Source organism: Scomber scombrus, chromosome 11, assembly GCF_963691925.1.
Source record: "Scomber scombrus chromosome 11, fScoSco1.1, whole genome shotgun sequence".
NCBI classification, from domain to species: Eukaryota; Metazoa; Chordata; class Actinopteri; order Scombriformes; family Scombridae; genus Scomber; species Scomber scombrus.
In genome coordinates, this window is record NC_084980.1 from 1418043 (window position 1) to 1437050 (window position 19008).

Consider the following 19008-nt stretch of genomic DNA (forward strand, 5'->3'; position numbering starts at 1 on the left):
GAATTCAGATCTGTCATTATTTTTTTAACATCCATGTTTTTATCCAGTCAGTTTCTCATCAGATCCAGGAAATGTGTCATTTGTCCACATGGACGGTGGCTTAGAATAGTGTCATTTATTTCGTTTTAATTTTACGCCCCCGATAACAAACACTATTTCCAAAAACCAAAGACTAAAACTAAGTAAAGCTCACCACTGAGAAGGTCAGCAGTCGTAGCTCTCAGAAAGAACACAGCCATCACAATGTGATGAACGATTACAGCCTGAAAGATGGACAGATGACACAAGGAGAGAGTCTATTTTATCATGGATACCCTTACATATTATTATATATAATGATGTATACATAATATGTGCACTGCTGTGCTGGTAAAAAAAAAAAAAAAAAAAAAGCATCATGGGAGCTTAAGTTGGTTTGAATAAAACAAATGAATTATTAGAATTTACATTTAGGTCCTTCTCCATATACAAAGCTCTTATAACAGGCTAAAACCAAGCACCATGGCTAACTCCCTCGTTAACCAATCGCCTTCAAGAACACTGTGGTCATCTGCTGCTGGTTTATTGGAGGTTCAAAGCAACAGCAGAAAGAAAATCAGCCATGTAACCTTTATCAGTTACACACCAAAACTATGGAACACACAATCTTTAGATATCAGGGAAGCAAATCACTAAATCATTTAAAAAGAAAAACCTATTTCTTCACTTTAGCCTTTCACTAACTTCTCTCAGTCATCTTCACACTGATGCACTAAACTTCTTTTAAATGTTACTTGATTTAATACATTGTGTCTATTTTATGTTTGAACTATGTTCTTATTTACTAATAAATAATACAAATATAATAATAATAATAATAATGCATTTTTAATGTGTTGCATTTTCACTTCATTTTATCTTATTATTTTGTATCTTATGTTATATTAATGTTGTTTTCATGTGAAACACTTGCATGTCATTTCTTTTGTTATAAAGCACTTTAAGCTGCATTTTGTGTATGAAAGGTGCTATACAAATAAATAAATAAATAAATGAATAAAGTAGAGGTAGATGAGTCGGGTTGAGGAAAAGTGTCAAAAAACATTTTGAACGGTTAATTTAATATTAGTCCATTATGTCTATGCTTTAAGACCGCTCAACTAATGCATCCTGATGTACAGAATGAGAGCTTCTGGGTTTTTACTGAACTTTCAGTCCCACTGGGAGTTCAGTAGCATGACATCACTGGTTGGCAGTGGTGGATTTTCTTACCTAAGCTGCCCTTCTGTCTGACTTCACTGCCAGACATGCGCCATACACACAATGCTGCTTAATTGATGGCATCACTTAAAAGCTTTAGTCCACTGAAGTTGGCATCTAGTTTAATATCCTAAGTGCCCTGGCCTGTCTCACAAACTCCCAGAGGTGCCATACCCAGAGACTCAGTCAATACGGGCTGATGGACGTCTCTCTGCTCTCCCTCAATGTCCAAATATGTTAGCCTGGAAAGACAGAACTTCTCCTGTCCAGCAAGGTGTTGTCTGAGAGAGCTGACATCAACAGATAATGAGACATGGCTAACCTTTGGTTCTAAACCTGGATCACCTAAACTATATCACCAATATCAAGTCTGCTACAATATCCCTAGTGGCTCAGGTACTACACTATATATATATATAAATCAATATTTTGACACTTTTTTTTAAAATTGTGGATAATGAAGTCTATTGGCCAGCTGGTATTTTTGTTTTCACCATCTTATATTTGTTTTTAATCACATTATACTTCATCAGAAATGACGTAATATCATTATTTAACCCTTTATCGGGCGAATAACTCTATTCTGTAACTTCTGTAAACATCCAAATAGCTTCCCCATGCCCCTCTGTGAGGTTGTAGAACCATGTGGATTTTTTATATATAGACTGTTGAGGAACCATATATGGTAACTTCATTGTCCTTGATTTGCAACATAAAAATGAAAAAAAGTAATGCAATATCCTACAATAACTCTTTAGGGTTGAATCGTCCAAGTGTTTCAACGAGTGCTCTTTAAAGGATTAAAAATGTATAATAAATATATAAAAAAGTAACAATACAACTGAAATTGGAAACAAACTTATTCATGTTGACTTTTATTAAAAAACAGACCTTTTCCACTGCAGACAGTAGAAACACAGACAGTACTAATAACTAATAAAATAGACTTCAGAGTTTTTCCATATTGTTTTTCTTTTCTTCCCTGTATTAAATGTAAAATGTCATTTTGCTGTCTGAATAATCGGAAGCTTTATAGCCTTGCTAGCATCAGAAGATGGTTTATGGGTCATTTTCACAGGTAATAACATTAATGATGTTCTGTGATCATACATGTAGCTCTGGTGTCAGGGAGAGTGAGGCATGTGTTATGTTGTGTAAACGTGTTGAATTGTTAACATGAACCTTGTAGTGTGAACTTTTGAATGTTATGTTTGCTTAAATGTTGGCATGGAGTCTGCAGTCATTGAACACTGTATACTTAAATGTGAGCATACTCTAACACACACTTCAGGAATGAGAGTAGATAACAGAGGTTTCATCATCACATCACATTATATTGTGTTCAAGGGCCACTAGATCAAATTCTGAAATGTGCATTTGATTGTTATTTTGGATTTTTAGCAGTTTATACCAGGCCATGTTACTTTTTCTCTTTGGTTTGGATGTTTATTATCAGAACTGGTTTCATGCATATTCATCTGATAGAAAACAGACTATATGCAGGAGCACCACCAGGGATTTTGGGCCCCATCACAACACACAGGCAACACCAACCATTGCTGTAACCACACCTCTACCTGTGAAGACTTGCTTCTCTCTTATAGTCCAATACTAACTGTACAATATCTACTGACATCCAGCTGTGAAAATAGGAGACAGGACTGAACCATTTCATGTAAATAGAGGGGGGTATTTAGACAATACAGAGGCTCTGGATGCTTAATATTTGCCAGAAACAATAAAAAGAAAGCGTTAGTTTAATGAGTACATTGTAAATGAAACATGATATTAATATTTATTAATATATAATAACTATTAATGATTGTAAGTTCATATTTTTTAGGGCCCCTGTCAGTCACGGGCCCTTAGAATCATCCTAACTTTTCATGTTAGAATAATGGCATGCTGCATTAGTAGGAATGCATGTTGGTCAAGCTCAGGGACTGATAAAACTAGAGTTATGGTCAGTTTTTTAGGGCATTGTATCAGAAGTTTTTTCACTCTGGCTTGAACATACTCATCACAGATTGTTAATAATGTAAATGTTAAACAATACTGACCTTTTTTCGGATAGAATGTCTCTAATGCTATGATAATATTTGTATTCTTGTAGCAGTAACAGAGCCATTATTTATGAATAGTATATATAATATTGCGTATTAAGAACCAGAAAATGTATTTTACACATTTCACTGTCTAGTATGGAAAATATTATTCATTAAAAATAAATATATATGTATGTATGAAACAAAAGGCTGGTCCTCACTATACATACACACACACACTTTTAAACTATAGTTCATCAATACTTCATACATGTCATGATTTACTGACTACCTGATAAAAGAAATGTTATAATAATAATATATAATCATTTTAAAGTGAACAGTCTATGTAAGTGGCAGCAGTGCTGTGATGGCTCTGACCCCATTCACCCCTCTCTGCTCTCCTCTCTGTCACATGTGATCTGAAGATCTGCTACAGACCTCCAAGCTGCCTCTCTTATGTAATTCATTCAAGGCTGACAATTAGCTATAAAAAGCATACATCTATCTCTGCTCTCACTAAAAATGTCCACTCCTGATTCATCTCGCGCTCCGTCCTTCTCGTCCTCTTCTTGCTGAGAACATTTAGTGTTTTCACAGAATCAGGTGAACCAGGCTCAAACAGAACAGTTTTCATTTGTAAAATATGTGTCTGTAGTCATGGGAACAATCAACCCATGTCATATTTTGTCATTAAATTGGACAGTCATATTGAAGCCATGTATTACAGGACTCTAGGTTACTTATCTAATGCATTTGTGACTATCTAATTTAGGTGTACAGTCAATGTTCACTGAATTCACTTTACTGAATGTACATGAAGGTCAGTTAATAGTTATGTCACACTTCAGACACTCAAATAGAATGATTATGTCTTGGTGATGATGTCATAGGGTTTGTGTAGCTTAGGCTTGAAGACTACAAATAATGTAAAATATGGGGCCTGACCCATACTCAGCTTCTACTGCTTTGACTTCACCATGCTTTGCTTAATTTGGCTCTTGTGAGTACCCCAACTTTAAGTAAAGGCAATAGTGACTCACTGGAGTACCTCTGTAAACCTATGATGTGATACTTATAGTGAACATTATGTAAAAGGTTGCGCTTTAAGTGTCAATTTTACAGTTGTAACAAACATAACATAACATAATAACATGTTTTTATTTATGCATTTGCTTTTTACAAAAACGTTATCTTGTAAAACAATGATCTCGTCCTTCTCCCTCATTGAAAAATCACTTCACTGTAAAGTCCATTCTCAGTGTTCGTGTACTGGAGACTTCAACTTTCCACATCACACTTGTGTAAGTTGCATTTTGGTCCACGTTCAGCTCCAAACTAGCTGTGATGTTACACATCATGTTCATATGTACACCCCTTATACTGAGAATGAAGGTGAGCGCGGAGAAACTATGGATTCCAGTAGATTTACATGAGAACAAAAATCTGCTCAAACATCATTCTGCACAGAGAGGCCTGAGGATGAAATGCTTGATATGCAGTGCATGCTGCATTGTGTGTGAGAGGACACAGACTGCTAGTAAAACAAGCAGTGTGTGCAACTTGTCCCCATCCCATAACACATAATTATTAATAGTTAAATAAGTATTCTAACATTACTAACCACTGCACTGTGTTTGCAGTTGGTAACTTCATTTACCGCTCTGTACAAAGTGGAAATGATAACCAACAAACATCTTTACTACCCTTACACTGACAGAGTAGAGTACACATAGTTTATACAGCTGTTGTATAAATTATTTATTCTATGGGATGTTTACAGGGTCTGTGCAGGATGTGGCATCTAGTGTGTGTTCTTTGTATATCCCTGTCATTAAAAACTGATGGAAACAACAGGTAGAGAAAATATACTTTGAGTACACACTATGATGTCGGGCATGGCTGGATTAACCTGTAAGGGCCCGGAGCTCTATACAAAGAGATGTGGGCCTGACAGTCATGATGATAGAGAGTGAAGCAGAGCATCTGGAGTGTCAGTCTGGCTTGGAGCTGCTGGGTGAAGCTGCATGATGGAGCTGGACGGAGTACTGCAGAGGAATGTCCAAACCCACCAGAGGACCCACCACACTGAGCCATGTCAGAATGTAGTTCACTGTCCTGTGACACACACACACACACACACACACACACACACACACACACACACACACACACACACACACACACACACACACACACACACACACACACACACACACACACACACACACACACACACACACACACACACACACACACACACACACACACACAAAGTAATATATACAACAATACTGTACAGTGTGTTTGGTTTCCATAGTCTCAAAGGCACATGATACTATATCCTGCTTTTGATTGGTTGTCGTAAGAACATAGTTACAACACTTAATAAACATTTTTAGGGCTTGCAGGCACAGAGAGATAAACATTAGATTTTTTGTGAAGTTAATGAAACATGGAACATGAAACATGACCCTACCTGTGTTGGTCCTGAGCCGCCTGCAGTACAGGCCTCATGAATTCCTCTGTTCTACAGGGGTGGAGCATAAAGAAAGGTTGACCTAGCAGAGGATGCTCCTGTGAGAGAGACACAAGACATACAGTCAATAAGTTAGAGTTCAGAGAGTTCTCACAGTCACCGTGACAGCCCTGTAACAGAGCTGCAGCTGTTACCTGCTGTGTGATGGTGTTCAGAGGGCTGTGCTGGAGTTGAAGCCTAAAGTTTGGATGGACAGAGCTCCACACCTCCTCTAAAGACAGACTCCTCCCCTCTGACAGAGACACACAGGAAGAAGATGAGACAGATACAGATACAGCACAGAGCATCCTCACATAATGAAGACATGACTGCAGAGGCTGAAGCCACACATCTGTCCACATCTGTCCTGCTGCAGCACTCTGTTCTTTTAATTAGATAATGATGATGACTTTGCTTTTATATGTTTTTATAGCAGAGTTGAGCCACTTTGTATGAGACAAACAGCACTTCATTAATAACTTTTTAATGAAATAAAACAATCATTAAGAAAATCAATATGTTGTGTTACATAGTGAAAGTGTGGCTATTGTTTATCATCTACTGACTTTATTGATCATAAGGAAAAATATATGAGAACTTGGGACAGATCTTAGATAGAACTCTGGTAAATGAATCCTAATCTGAACCTCATGCACTCTACTTAATGCGCTAATGAAGTAAGTCTCATAATTTGTATCTGACTTGTCTTTATGGTCTTATTCTCCAAATTACTTACAGCTTACTGTTGAATTTTGGAAATTTAAGACAGTTTAAAGTTGAGTCTTAAACCATCTACAACGTGAGTTTGGATTTGGGGATTTACGTGCAATGACAAAATAACTTATACAAACATTTATTCAAAAGATTTTTTAAAATGTTGTGATGATTCGCTATGAAAGTGCACTCCATTGTGCTTCATCGCTGCTTTAACAGTAATTTAACAGTAGTTTAAATCTAATCTAATCTACTTTACTTAATGTCTGCATCCGTTTTTCAACTGTGTTTTACATACATACACATCATAAATAATAATAATGGAATGTACTCATTGTGCAGAAGCATGTACATAATATCCTGATACTGTCATCTGTTAAGTGTAAGCAGACTGTACATACACATCTAATTGATATGTTTTGAATCATATTTCTTTTAAAATGTCATTTCTATGATACATTTTCCAACATATCCACCAATAGATGCACATAAACCAACATTGTATATTGATAGTCAGTGTTGGGGGTAACGTCTTTCTAAGTAATGCATCAGAGTACTTGGATTACTTTTTTGATGTAATGAGTAACCTAACGCATTTAAGTTAGGTTACTCAACAGTTTAAATAGTCAGTTGTTTAGTTACGTTTTCAAAAAGGTAATCTGTTATTATTTTAACCAACTAACTGTAGTTACCTTTTATCACAAGAAAAGAAAAGCCACCACAGATTTGTTATTACTTTTTTGGCAGACAGGCACCTGCCTATATCACTGCATGCGTGTACGGCAGCTCAGAAAGGACACATTCACTTTGTAGAAATATTCATTATTTTGAATTTATGGGAAGAAAAAAAAGCAAGAACACTCCAGTAACATGTTAGTTGTGTGTGTTGGCCTGTAGCAGTGATGTAGATGTGTTTAAAAGCCTCTATGTAGTTTATAACTTGTATGTGGCCATATGTTTGAGAAGTCACTTTTATAGTTTTTTATGTAAGGCTAAACAATAAAAAGCTGTAAATGGGACATTGTGTGTGTTATTCCTGCTATTAGTGTAAAGATTTACTGATGATGATCCAGACTTGGCTGTGTGATGATGTTACAGTCATTATATTTAAAGGAGGTCTGGACTAAAACTACATGAGGAATCACAAAGTAACACATACATAATGCATATTTGTTGTCTAGTTAAAGTTGCTTATGCATACTGTTCACATTCCTCCTGTCAATAATTAATAGCTACATGTTTCTTTGCTTATCTGCTCTGTATTTACTTTCCTGTACGTTCTAACAGCTGAAGTGGATTGTGGTTCTCCTGCATTGAGCAGCACTACAGCAGCAACAGTGTGACAGAGTGTGCACTGACTTTCACACATGTAACTAACCCAGAGTGCAGGCTCTGAAATAGAGCACAGGACTGCTGTAGCTGCAGGAGTACACGATGTGATACTCATACTGAAGCACCTGGCTGCTACCTGCAGACACCGCACACACGCCATCGTCTTCATCATTTTCATCTATGTCGCCTGCGATGATGTCAGCATCACTGGGAGCAGCCAGAGCACACTGTGTATAGGAGAGACAGTTCATTGTGTATCAGATCTGTGAGTGTTTAGAATTGGAAGCCTGTAGTTGTTGTTCTTCTAGGGCCATTAAAATGTGTAGAGATGTGTACAGGTTATTAGTTTCATATTTTAATTCAAGGTTTGTTGTACTGTAAAGTTTAAATGTTGACCAATTCCTGATATTTGGACAAGGCAGCAATGAAAAACAAAGCACATGAAATAAGATGAATGTTCACCTGTTTCTGTTGATCAGGCCCAGAGTCACAAGAAGTGTGAGTTTCTGAGTCTGACCTGGATACTTCCTGGTCCCACTTTATGCTTGCATCAATAATGACTGATCTGAGAGCAGTCTTCCTCAGGTAGCCCTCCTCTGTGCCCTAAACACAGACCAGACACTCACATCAGTCACTGATGGACCACAGCAGGCTTTCAGATCTGTTTGAATTAATATCAGCGACAGGGTCTGCACACCATGAACAGTACAGACCTCCTCACCTGGATTGGCTCCCAGCTCCAGCCGTCTCTAAGCTCATCCGACTGCTGCAGGAGGAGCTGACAGCACTGATGGAAGTTCTCCTCATCCAGCAGACACAAGCTCATCTCTGCGCAGAAAGCACAAGGGAGAGTCAAAGAGTTAAAGAACAGTCAAAGAGGTTTACCTCACTGTAATCATTCCTCCTGTTCATACTGACTATTAAAAGATCTCCTTCAAATGTGCTTTCAATGGAAGTGATGGAGGATAAAATCCACAGTGTGTCCACACAGTCATTTAAAAGTAGATGATCAGCTTCTATTGAGCTTCATCAGTGTGAGTTAGTCATATCAAGTGATGTCTGACACATTTACAGTCTTTTTACCATCAAATTCCCTCTTAGTGTTTCCCTGTTGAGCTGTGGTGGAAGTATAGTAACAAAAAGAGGGACTTTGAAACATCTACTTGATGTGACTCATTTGCACAGCATACAAAGCAGGGGTGAACAAAATATGTTCATGAAAACACTGGAGCCTACGTTTCCACTACTCACTGTGGGAAACAGTGAGTTGCACTGTAATGATGTTGACCACTTTGTTGTGAACCCATAGGTGTAATACTAAATTACTGTGGTACCCTTTTAAGTATAAAAAGTAAAAGTGCACCTGCTTTGGTACTGTGACTGTCTCTTCCAATGCGTAGAGACCATATGTAAAGTACAGTGTAAGTAAAGTATTTGGTTAAGGCAGTTACTGTCAGCTATCAGTGGGTGTACTTCTCCTTCAGGCCTCAGGGGGCAGTAATGAGCACATCACGGCTTGGTGCACCAGACGCTGCACTCAGAAACTTGATTTATCAACATAACGCTGATATTTATGCTTTAACTGAAGTGTTTTCAAGCAGTACTGTTCAATTTTACATGGGAAAACACTTTATAGACGAAGTGGCTAGTTTGACAAATGTAAATGTGTGTCAAGTGCTCACCTCCGACAAAGAGCAGCACACAGCCGCTTGTCTGAGCTCAGCTCCGGCTTCACATGACAGCAGCTCCCTGTTACACGAAGCCCGTTACACACAGAGAATGACTGAGAGAATACATAGGAAACTACTGTTCTAGTCTGCTCTTCTTTCCTACAGCACAAGCACACTACTTACTGCTGAACAGCTGGTACTGAAAGAGCAGTAGCAGGTAGCAAACAGCTGATTTACAACCAATGTTTCTCTTCCGGGTCGCGTGATCATGTGACCTATGATCATTTGAGGCGTTACTTTTAGAGATGATATTATTTTTCTACTTATATATTATATTCATTGTTATATTTATCTCTTAACCAACAAATCCATACCGAAAGACCTCAACATGTCAAACATGCCCAAATGAAAAGGAAACGCTTTAATTATGTGTATTTTATGGTCTGTGAGCTGCGGGTTGTCTTTATCACCGCTAGATGGCAGCAGATAGCACATTAAAGCTGCAGTGGCAGCATCACAGCAACAAGAGAGTATACTAATCCTTTATTCATGTGGATTTATTCTCCCGTATTTGACATGTCCAAGCTGCTGTTACCATACTGGGATCAAAGGCATTATTGATACATTATAGCTGTAATATATCACACAGTTCCCACATTTTGTTGATATTTGTTGGGAGTTTGGCTTATTGCTGCATATGTTTTTTGACAAACAGAATCAAATATCTTTTAAATACTTCACAGCTTTTATCCAACTGATACTTATTTACAGAAACTTGAGAAATACACTGATAGAAGCAGTATGTTTGTGGGGAGATCAGAAAAACGTTGGCAAATGTTTTTCAGTATTTGCCTGAATACAAAACAACTGTGGAGTAAATAGTTAGGTTTTACTGCTCATTATAGGTACCCTCACTTAGACTACTGTGGAAAGATGCATTGTTTGAAAGTAACAGTTTTATTAAGTTGTTGACCAAATTTTATTTTCACAAATGTTTTTCAAACTTATAACTCCTGTAATCTTTAAAAAATAATTATTCACGTATTTCTGTGTCTTTTATTGCATCCCCCTGCAGTCCCCCTGTTGAATATAGACACAAGCTGTTTACACAAGGTCTCAATAAAGCTGTGAGCTACAAAACCTGAGGGAAAAAAATGTTTTCATAATGTGAGTTATTGGTATGTTTGCTAATCTCAAACATGATTTCTCCTTATGTGTGTGATGCAGTAATATTTGTATATTTATATAATTAGTATGGATTATAAAATGAGTAATCTGAGTCTGGAATAAAGTGTTTCAATAAAGTGTGTGCTTTAGATTAGTTGGGATGGTTCATCACACGATACTTTAATCTATGAAAAAACCGACAGGCCTACAATAAGTGCAACCAACTGGACAAAGTTAGTCATTGAAAGTTAGTCATGTGACATTAACTATAAAATAACAGTCAAATATTAATGGGTTCTGGTTGAAACATTGTTTTGGTAGCATGTTGTAACACAGTTAACCCAAGCACAGGTATGTTTCTTCGAAGCCTTCAATGCTGAAACTATACTGTACATTCAGTATATAACCAGGTGTTGGTCATTAGTGTTTGGCCGCTACAAAAAAAAGTATAAATGTCAGCTGACCCCTGTGTGTTCATGTGCAGTATGTTGAGAGAAGAGAGGAACAGCTTTATCATTCGTCATAGAGACTGCTGCTCCATACCCCAGTGACAAAGTGACCCCTGTTGGAGAAATGTGGTTATTACACTCTGCCTGCCAAGTGGAGAACAAGTTGGTTTGACTTCAGAAAAAAAAGTTAACAAGAGAGAGAGGAAAAAAAGGATATGATGTGAACCTGAAGATCTAGATTTTGGCAGCCCCAAGCTGTAAAAGTAACAGAGGAAGGAATTCCTTCATCCCATCAGCCATCACTCTCTTTAACGCAGCACAAGCAGGGCATGTGTGTGTGTGTGTGTGTGTGTGTGTGTGTGTGTGTGTGTGTGTGTGTGTGTGTGTGTGTGTTGCACATACAACTTCTAGTGCTCACAACAGAAGTGTAGTCAGTGCTGCACAGTGGAAAATATATATATTTGTTTCTTCTCTTACATTTAATCTTTGCACTGCTCATAGAGTAAAAAGCATGGGGAAGTGTGTTTGTGTGTGTGTGTATTTTAATTGTATGATAAGATTTTGTGCACACATGCAAACTAATACCCCTCTGGGATAATAATAAAGTAAATATAATCTAACATAATCAATTCATTTGATTCTATACCTGTATTTCTTCTGTATTATAGTAGAGAAAAGTGGAAAGTTGGTAATATTCATTATCATAACAATAGGCTGAAAGTTTAATCTGTGCATGTACACTTTAGTCTGACCTCAGTGCCGCTGCTCCACATGTAAAATAATTGTGTATCCATTTCTTGTTTTAATTCTTTCTGATTTTATTTTTATATGAATATTAATTTGAATGATTAACATTTTGACTGTAATTATCAAAGAGTGCTCAGGACCAAGAGGACATATGTTAGGAGGTAGGCTTACTCTGACTAGCAATGGTTTAACATCATTTATTTATAATCTATCAGAGCATGTAAGGAAAAGACAGATCTCTGGGCTTCTGTTTATATTGTTTATTAGCCAGTATGACATGCAGCAGCAGCAGCTCCAGACTGGCCTGAGCTTTCTAAGAAGACGAGGACAGGCTGAGCCATGTGTGCAGCTGCAGCTGCTTCAGGGTGAGACGCTGCTCTGGAGCCTCAGACAGACACATCTGCAACACATCCTGACAAGCTGGACACAAAGAAGAAGAACAGAGATTAAAGAAGTCATATTTCTCAGGTTAGGGTAAGACTTAAAGCTCAGCTGTTGGTGAACTGATGCTTTAACAGGAGCCTCCTGTTCATTTGTGGTAATTCTGCCCCTTTGTTTTAATGTCTATGTTGCATTATCCTTCCACAAGACCTTCTCTCTCCGTGTGTGTGTGTGTGTGTGTGTGTGTGTGTGTGTGTGTGTGTGTGTGTGTGCGTGCGTGCGTGCGTGCGTGCGTGCATGTGTACCTCTTACCTTCAGACAGATGCATGCTGATCTTGATTTCGTTTCTCAGGAAGCTTTTGGTCTCAAATGCAGCGTCTCTGTGGAGCATCTCATACAGGACCACTCCGAGCTGCCACACAGTGGTGGGCCCGGCCTTGTAGGTCCACTGAGTCAGCCACTCTGGAGGGACATGAGCGGAGGTGCCTGAAGCGGAACAGTAGAAGGGTGATAAACTTTGTTGTTCAGTAGAATTGATAATTGATGAGTGCAGATCAGAGGCAGAAGTCAGACATCGTACCATAGAAGACGCTATAATGAGATCTTTGCTTGAAAAAGCAGCTCAGGCCGAAATCGATAAGGCGGGCTCGAGGGACATCAGAACTGGTCTCTATCAAGACGTTTTCCACTTTGATGTCCCGGTGGAAGATTTGTTTGGACTCAAGTTCTGCTGCCGCTTCAACCAGCTGCTTCAGTATCACCTAAGACACAGACAAAGAGAAGACAGAGATGAGCAACAAAATGAAATCATCTCAATGGAATCGTAGTGACCAGTCAAGCTGACCAGGTCAATGGTCTTGACAGTCCTGACCTTTGAAAGATATGAGAAAATGACAGGGACCGGAGTGGAGGAAACTATCTTCTATCTGTGTTACACAATCCAGTTCTATTAACAAACTGCTCTACAAAATAGAAAAGCAGTCAATTTTGCAGTCAATTGTGAGAGCAGATTCCATGCATGTCTTGAATTAACTATTTCAAGTCACTATATCACCACACTAAGTTTCTAGCAATGCATATTTTGGAAATTTTGTTTTCACATGTTCATGTCACAGTGGTATAAGTCATGGATGCAGCCCCTCTGTCTCAGCCTGAAACAAATTGTTTTGTGTCTGCTCAATACCCCTCCCTTCTGACTGGCTGGGGCACTTTGGATAAAAAACAACATTTCATTTGTGATGAGCAGGTTGGCTATTTGCTCAAACTACTCATACATATAAGCACAAGATGTTCTTTACAACAGGCAGTCCAATCCAAACTGGATTAGTCAGCCAATGTGGCCTCAAGTCTCCAGCAGCAGTCTCCAGCTCACCTGGGCCTCCTCCTCCTGCAAGAAGCCTCCATTCATTTCAATGTATTTGAGGAGATCCACAGAAGGGACTGGCCTCTCCAGCACCAGGACCAGCTCCTGGTCCAGGTCATACCAGTCTATTAGTGACACTGCTGCTGAGGTCCCGACTGTACCAGGGGTTCCAGATGTCAACTTTAACATGACAGCCACCTCCACAGAGATCTGCTGCCCATTCTCCATCTGAAACATCCCAACAAAGTAAATAAGATGCTCATCATCAGCTGTGAGACTGACAGCTTGTGTTTCACATCAAATCACTTACCACTTGTTTACAGAACACATTCCCCCTGGGAATATGTTTGATAGCCACCTACAAGACACAAGCAGGACTGTGGTTAGCACTTTCTCACCATGCAGTGTACATTTGTGTGTGTGTGTGTGTGTGTGTGTGTGTGTGTATGTATGAGAGAATGTGTGTACAACTTACAGGGAGATGGTCTGCTTTTCTGTATCCGGCATATACTGAACCACAGCCGCCTGCTCCAAGCACATTCAGCTGCTCATATTTTGCCTCCAGTGCAACTAAACACACACAAACACATTTTTGTTTTAATACACTTAAAACACTTTACACTTAAAAACTTAATTCAATAGTTGTCCACAAACTGCAGCAGACACAATAATCTTTCAGTAAAGCTGACCTCTGCTGGTCTCCACTGAATAGACTGAGTCCTTTTTGGATTTCTCAGTGTTCTTGTGGTTCTCTCTGTCACTGGTCACCTTTCTTTTACCCTTTGTCTTCTTCTTCAGGTCCTTCTGAGAGCCATCACAGCCTTCTGCTGGACTGCAGCTCTCTAAAGACGGGAAGAACACAGTTTTAGTTTTGGACTAAATTTCATTCTATTTTGACAATAAGAGAGTTAATCATTCAGGTTCACAATTTTCCTCTTTCTGTGGAGAATTGTATTTAAAGTTGATTAGAAGCTAATATGAAGCTTCAGATCAACTTTCAAACCGTCCAAATGAGTCAAATCTTCATCTTCTATGTTTCAGTGTTACAGTGTTTTTAGTACCAAAGTCTTTTTGTTACTATACTTCCACCACAGCTCAACAGGGAAACACTAAGAGGGAATTTGATGGTAAAAAGACTGTAAATGTGTCAGATATCACTTGATATGACTAACTCACACTGATGAAGCTCAATAGAAGCTGATCATCTACTTTTAAATCGATCACTTCCATTAAAAACACATTTGAAGATTTTTTAATAGTCAGTATGAACAGGAGGAATGATTACAGAGAGGAAAACCTTGTTCACTGTTCATATGGACACCTGACTGCTGGTTTAAGACAGACTTGAAAGATTGTGAACCTATTTGTTTAGGCAACCTGATCACTAACTGAACTGATCACTCAATGTTGAAATGATAGCGTGTTTGTGTTTGAAGTTCGTGTTTTCTACAGTTGAGACATTTCTGTGTTTTGTTTTCTGTAATAATGAATCCACTAAACTAGAACCTCACATTCTTAAACTTTGTGATGATGTTTGATGATATCAGCCCACCTGTGCCTTTGCCCACTGTGGAGGATGTAGACGCCTCATTTCCCTTGTCACTCAGGTCAAAGCCCTTCTTTTTATTTTTGTTTGCAGGACCCTCTCCATCATGTCTGACCTTCCTCTTGGCTATAGTCACCCTGATCTCCTCTATTGAGGTGTTACAGGGTTCTGGTTCAGAGCCTCTGGTCTTCATTCTGGGTATTTCTCTGTCAGGACTGACCCTCCTCCTCCTCCCCCTGGTCCTGACATTGTTTTGACACACAGTACTGTGGTGTTTTTTGCTGCTGGTGTTCTCTACAAATAAGAAGAGCTGAGTGGAACATCTGCAAGGGTAACCTCATGTGGTGAAAGCGTGTTACTAACTATAAAAAACTGCTTTTCTCTCCACACATCAGTGGTCTAACAGTGAATTAGTGTCTCTGCCTGATCAGTCAGATATATGGTACGATTGTATTCATGTGAGATATTTTTATTTTATCTGACTAGTTTATTTGTCAGAGACAGTGCACTTTAATAAACATTTCTGTATATATAAGGCTAGTTTTCATCTGTTGTCCCTGGCCAGTTGGATGAATCACTCACCTCGATCTCTCCTGGGATCTGGAGGATGATGAGTGTCAAACTCCTGTTCAGAACATCTGTCCATGACGATAATGAACAAGTTCAAATGTGTTTATTTCATAGTAAAGACTGAATTGAAATAAACCAAAACTTGTGTCTGTTTGTAATCTGAAGGTTTGGTGAACTGAAATGGAATGTGGTGACCTGTTATATTATAAGTTATTATATGTGACATCATAGAATGTTGCTCTGGTTCCAGAAAGTTTATAAAGAACAGGTCAAATAATCCTGTACTTTATTAGACAAGTTATCATTTTAAAATAATGTTTACAATTATCAGTGGTGGAAGAAGTCAAATGTCCAAAAAGCACAAAAGTATTATAAGTTTGATGAAGTTAAAATTAGATTATTAATAGTGAAGCATCAGTGTTAGAGCAGCATGTTACTGTTGTAGCTGCTGGAGGTGGAGCTAGTTTACACTACTTTATATACAGTTAGCTAGTTTAGTCCAGTGGTTCCCAACCTAGGGGTGGGGACCCTCCAAAGGGTCAGCAGATAAATGTGAGGGGTGGTGAGATGATTAATGGGAGAGGAAAGAAGTTTTTGGACTTTTTCTCTAATCTTTGATTTTTGCTGAAATATTGGATCATTTGAACATTTATTGAAATGAAAGCATGTGAGAAGTTTAGCGGGAAAAATCACTATTTGGTGGAGCTGTTAACAACTCATAGACATCTGAAATGTGAGCCGACTACACACTGCTTTTTGTAAGAAACCACTGGTTTCATCTTTAACAATGTGTTGTATTTTAAAGGCTTGTTATATTATCCGTTGTGTCGAATCATTGTGTCAAAAAATAACTAAAGCTGTCAAATAAATGTAATGGAGTAGAAAGTACAATATTTCCCTCTGCAATGTAGTGGATTGGAAATATAAAGTAGCATCAAATATAATTACTCAAGTGGAATTGTACTTTAGGACAGTAATTAAATAAATGTACTTAGGCTACTTTAAAAAAAAGTTTATTTTAAACTGCTTATTTTATTCTATTTTAGCATAATCTTAGTTTATTTATTAGCTTATAATTATAAAGTTTTCTGTCTGCACTGAATTGCTTAATGGTGGATGTGTGAAACATAATAATAAAGGATTCTGAATCTGAATTTCCACCACTGGCAATCTTGGTTTATTTATTTATTAGGTTGGTCTGCTTTAGCCAGGGAGAACACTGCTGCAGTCCAATCACTGACTGACCTAGCTTCTTCCGCTATACAGTACATAAACATATTTCATGTAGATGTTACCATTTTTTTGAAACGTTATTAAAAAATAAACAATAGATGAACAATGATGATTAGTCTTGCACAGCACCTCTGTTCCATCCTCTGTTTGGGAACCATCGCTGTAGACAACACACTCCGCAGCTTCTTTATCTAACTCACTGTGCTGTACACAAACACCAGCTCGACTCAAGTACACATGGTTCAGCACAACTACCCCAAACACAGTTTTACATTCATCTACTCGAATGTCTTATTAAATGCAGTAGTCTGTTATAAACTGTCTCTTAATAGATTGGATTTATAATCATTTTATTTTTCAATTTTAGCCAATCAAGTGATGTCAGTGAAATATCTTAACAACTGTTCATACCATGACATTCTGTACAGACACATTCATGTTCCTCAGAGGATGAAGCTTCATGACCAGTAACTTGTATCCTGAAAAACCAGGAGGAGAATCTTAAGTCTGCAGAGTATGAGCTCCACATGAAAAGAAATACCACACAGTTTGAATGGATTTTATTTATTTAGTACAAAACTCATACAACAGGCCTGAACCACTCATGTATTTAGTTTCTGTCTAAAGAAGGATTTTAGATATAAGGAAAAACAAATCTGTTAGTAAAGTGGGCTCTGGCATGAGGAACAATATTCACATGATCACACAAGCAATGAACTTACTGTTACCATGTGTTTCTGGGGCAGACATGTTACATGTTAACCATAAATCATTCAGGGCATGATTGTAATTTAATAGTATTTCAACATGAAGTGTGTCAACTTTTACAATGACCCATAAAAAAGTTATTTAAGTAAAGTAATAAATATTAAAGATTAAAGCCTCTTAGTTTTTTTTTTATTTGTGCCTTTCCTCAGACGTCTACAAATGGCCCTCCTGAGGGAGCTGGTCATGTGATAAGGACGGGCCAATGAGCCGTTGTTCATCTCCTGGTCGAGCACTGTATAAGGACACACGCACACACACACACACACACACACACACAGACACACACACACACACACACACACACACACACACACACACACACACACACACACACACACACACACACACACACACACACACACACATTTCTATGCATTATTTATTATTTCTCTGAAGCAGACTTACACCTTGACCTTAAATATAATACAATTTAATATGATTTTCTGAATTTCTTCTGTCACTTCATAAAAATAAATGTAAAGGCCTCTCTGAAAAGGAAAAACTACTTCAAACATGATATTTTATATTGGTCAAATGATAAAGTAATATCTGAGTAGCTTCCTCCTTTATATAAAAATATTATGGGGAAAAAAGTGAGCCATTATAGTTTGTGACGATGGTTATTGGTTGCAAACATGGGCCTCATGATACAACTACTATGACTAACAGAAACATAAATACATGTGTCTTCAGTATGAGTGGCTATGAGGCATTGAAGTTTTCTGTGTCCTGGATTTCTGGTTCTTTGATGAATCTATTAGTATAGAGATCAATAGATCAAAACGATTCCAACGTAACTCATTTTCACATATTTTAGAAACAAACAGTTTTTACACACTCATCCAAAACACACATTACATAAAAGGTATATTCAAAAGTTCTGAAGAGGTTTTCCAAAATGTAAATATTACTAATAACTTCCAAGGACCCTGCATGTCAGACCAACTATTGCACTGTAACAAAAATTCAGTTCCTCCTTTATTTGAGTAAGACACTGTGTAGGTGCAGCAGGCTGCCACTGCAGAGACCTCCAAGCAGTAAAAAAAACAAACAAACACTGACAAACAAGACTATTTCAAAACCTGGTATATAGCTGTACTGTGTATGATCAGTGTTCCAAACTGTTACAGTGATAGTCAGTGGTAGTGATTACAGTGTGAATGAATGGATACTACATGTTCATCTGCAGTGTTCTGTAGTGCTTCCAGTAACATGTGCTGGTAAAATGTACTGAAGTAACATCACATGACATGGTTAAGTTACATT

The 19008-nt window shown here is 38.0% G+C and overlaps 2 protein-coding genes across 2 annotated transcripts; both read right to left on the bottom strand.

Moving 5' to 3' along the window:
• Positions 1-4354: 4354 nt before the first annotated feature.
• Positions 4355-9761, bottom strand: atg10 (ATG10 autophagy related 10 homolog (S. cerevisiae)). Its single transcript, XM_062429236.1, has 7 exons — positions 9531-9761; positions 8570-8676; positions 8311-8451; positions 7895-8075; positions 5958-6055; positions 5764-5861; positions 4355-5402 (listed from the first exon to the last, which is right to left on the bottom strand). Exons 2-7 carry the CDS (start codon positions 8672-8674, stop codon positions 5279-5281), a joined length of 747 nt encoding a protein of 248 aa, XP_062285220.1. The 5' UTR covers positions 8675-8676; positions 9531-9761; the 3' UTR covers positions 4355-5278.
• Positions 9762-12194: 2433 nt separating this feature from the next.
• On the bottom strand, positions 12195-15364 carry LOC133990721 (serine/threonine-protein kinase pim-1-like). The gene is made up of 9 exons (XM_062429121.1): positions 15178-15364; positions 14315-14467; positions 14101-14195; positions 13936-13983; positions 13635-13853; positions 13107-13133; positions 12843-13023; positions 12575-12748; positions 12195-12301 (listed from the first exon to the last, which is right to left on the bottom strand). Exons 1-9 carry the CDS (start codon positions 15362-15364, stop codon positions 12195-12197), a joined length of 1191 nt encoding a protein of 396 aa, XP_062285105.1.
• Between the last annotated feature and the right edge of the window lie 3644 nt (positions 15365-19008).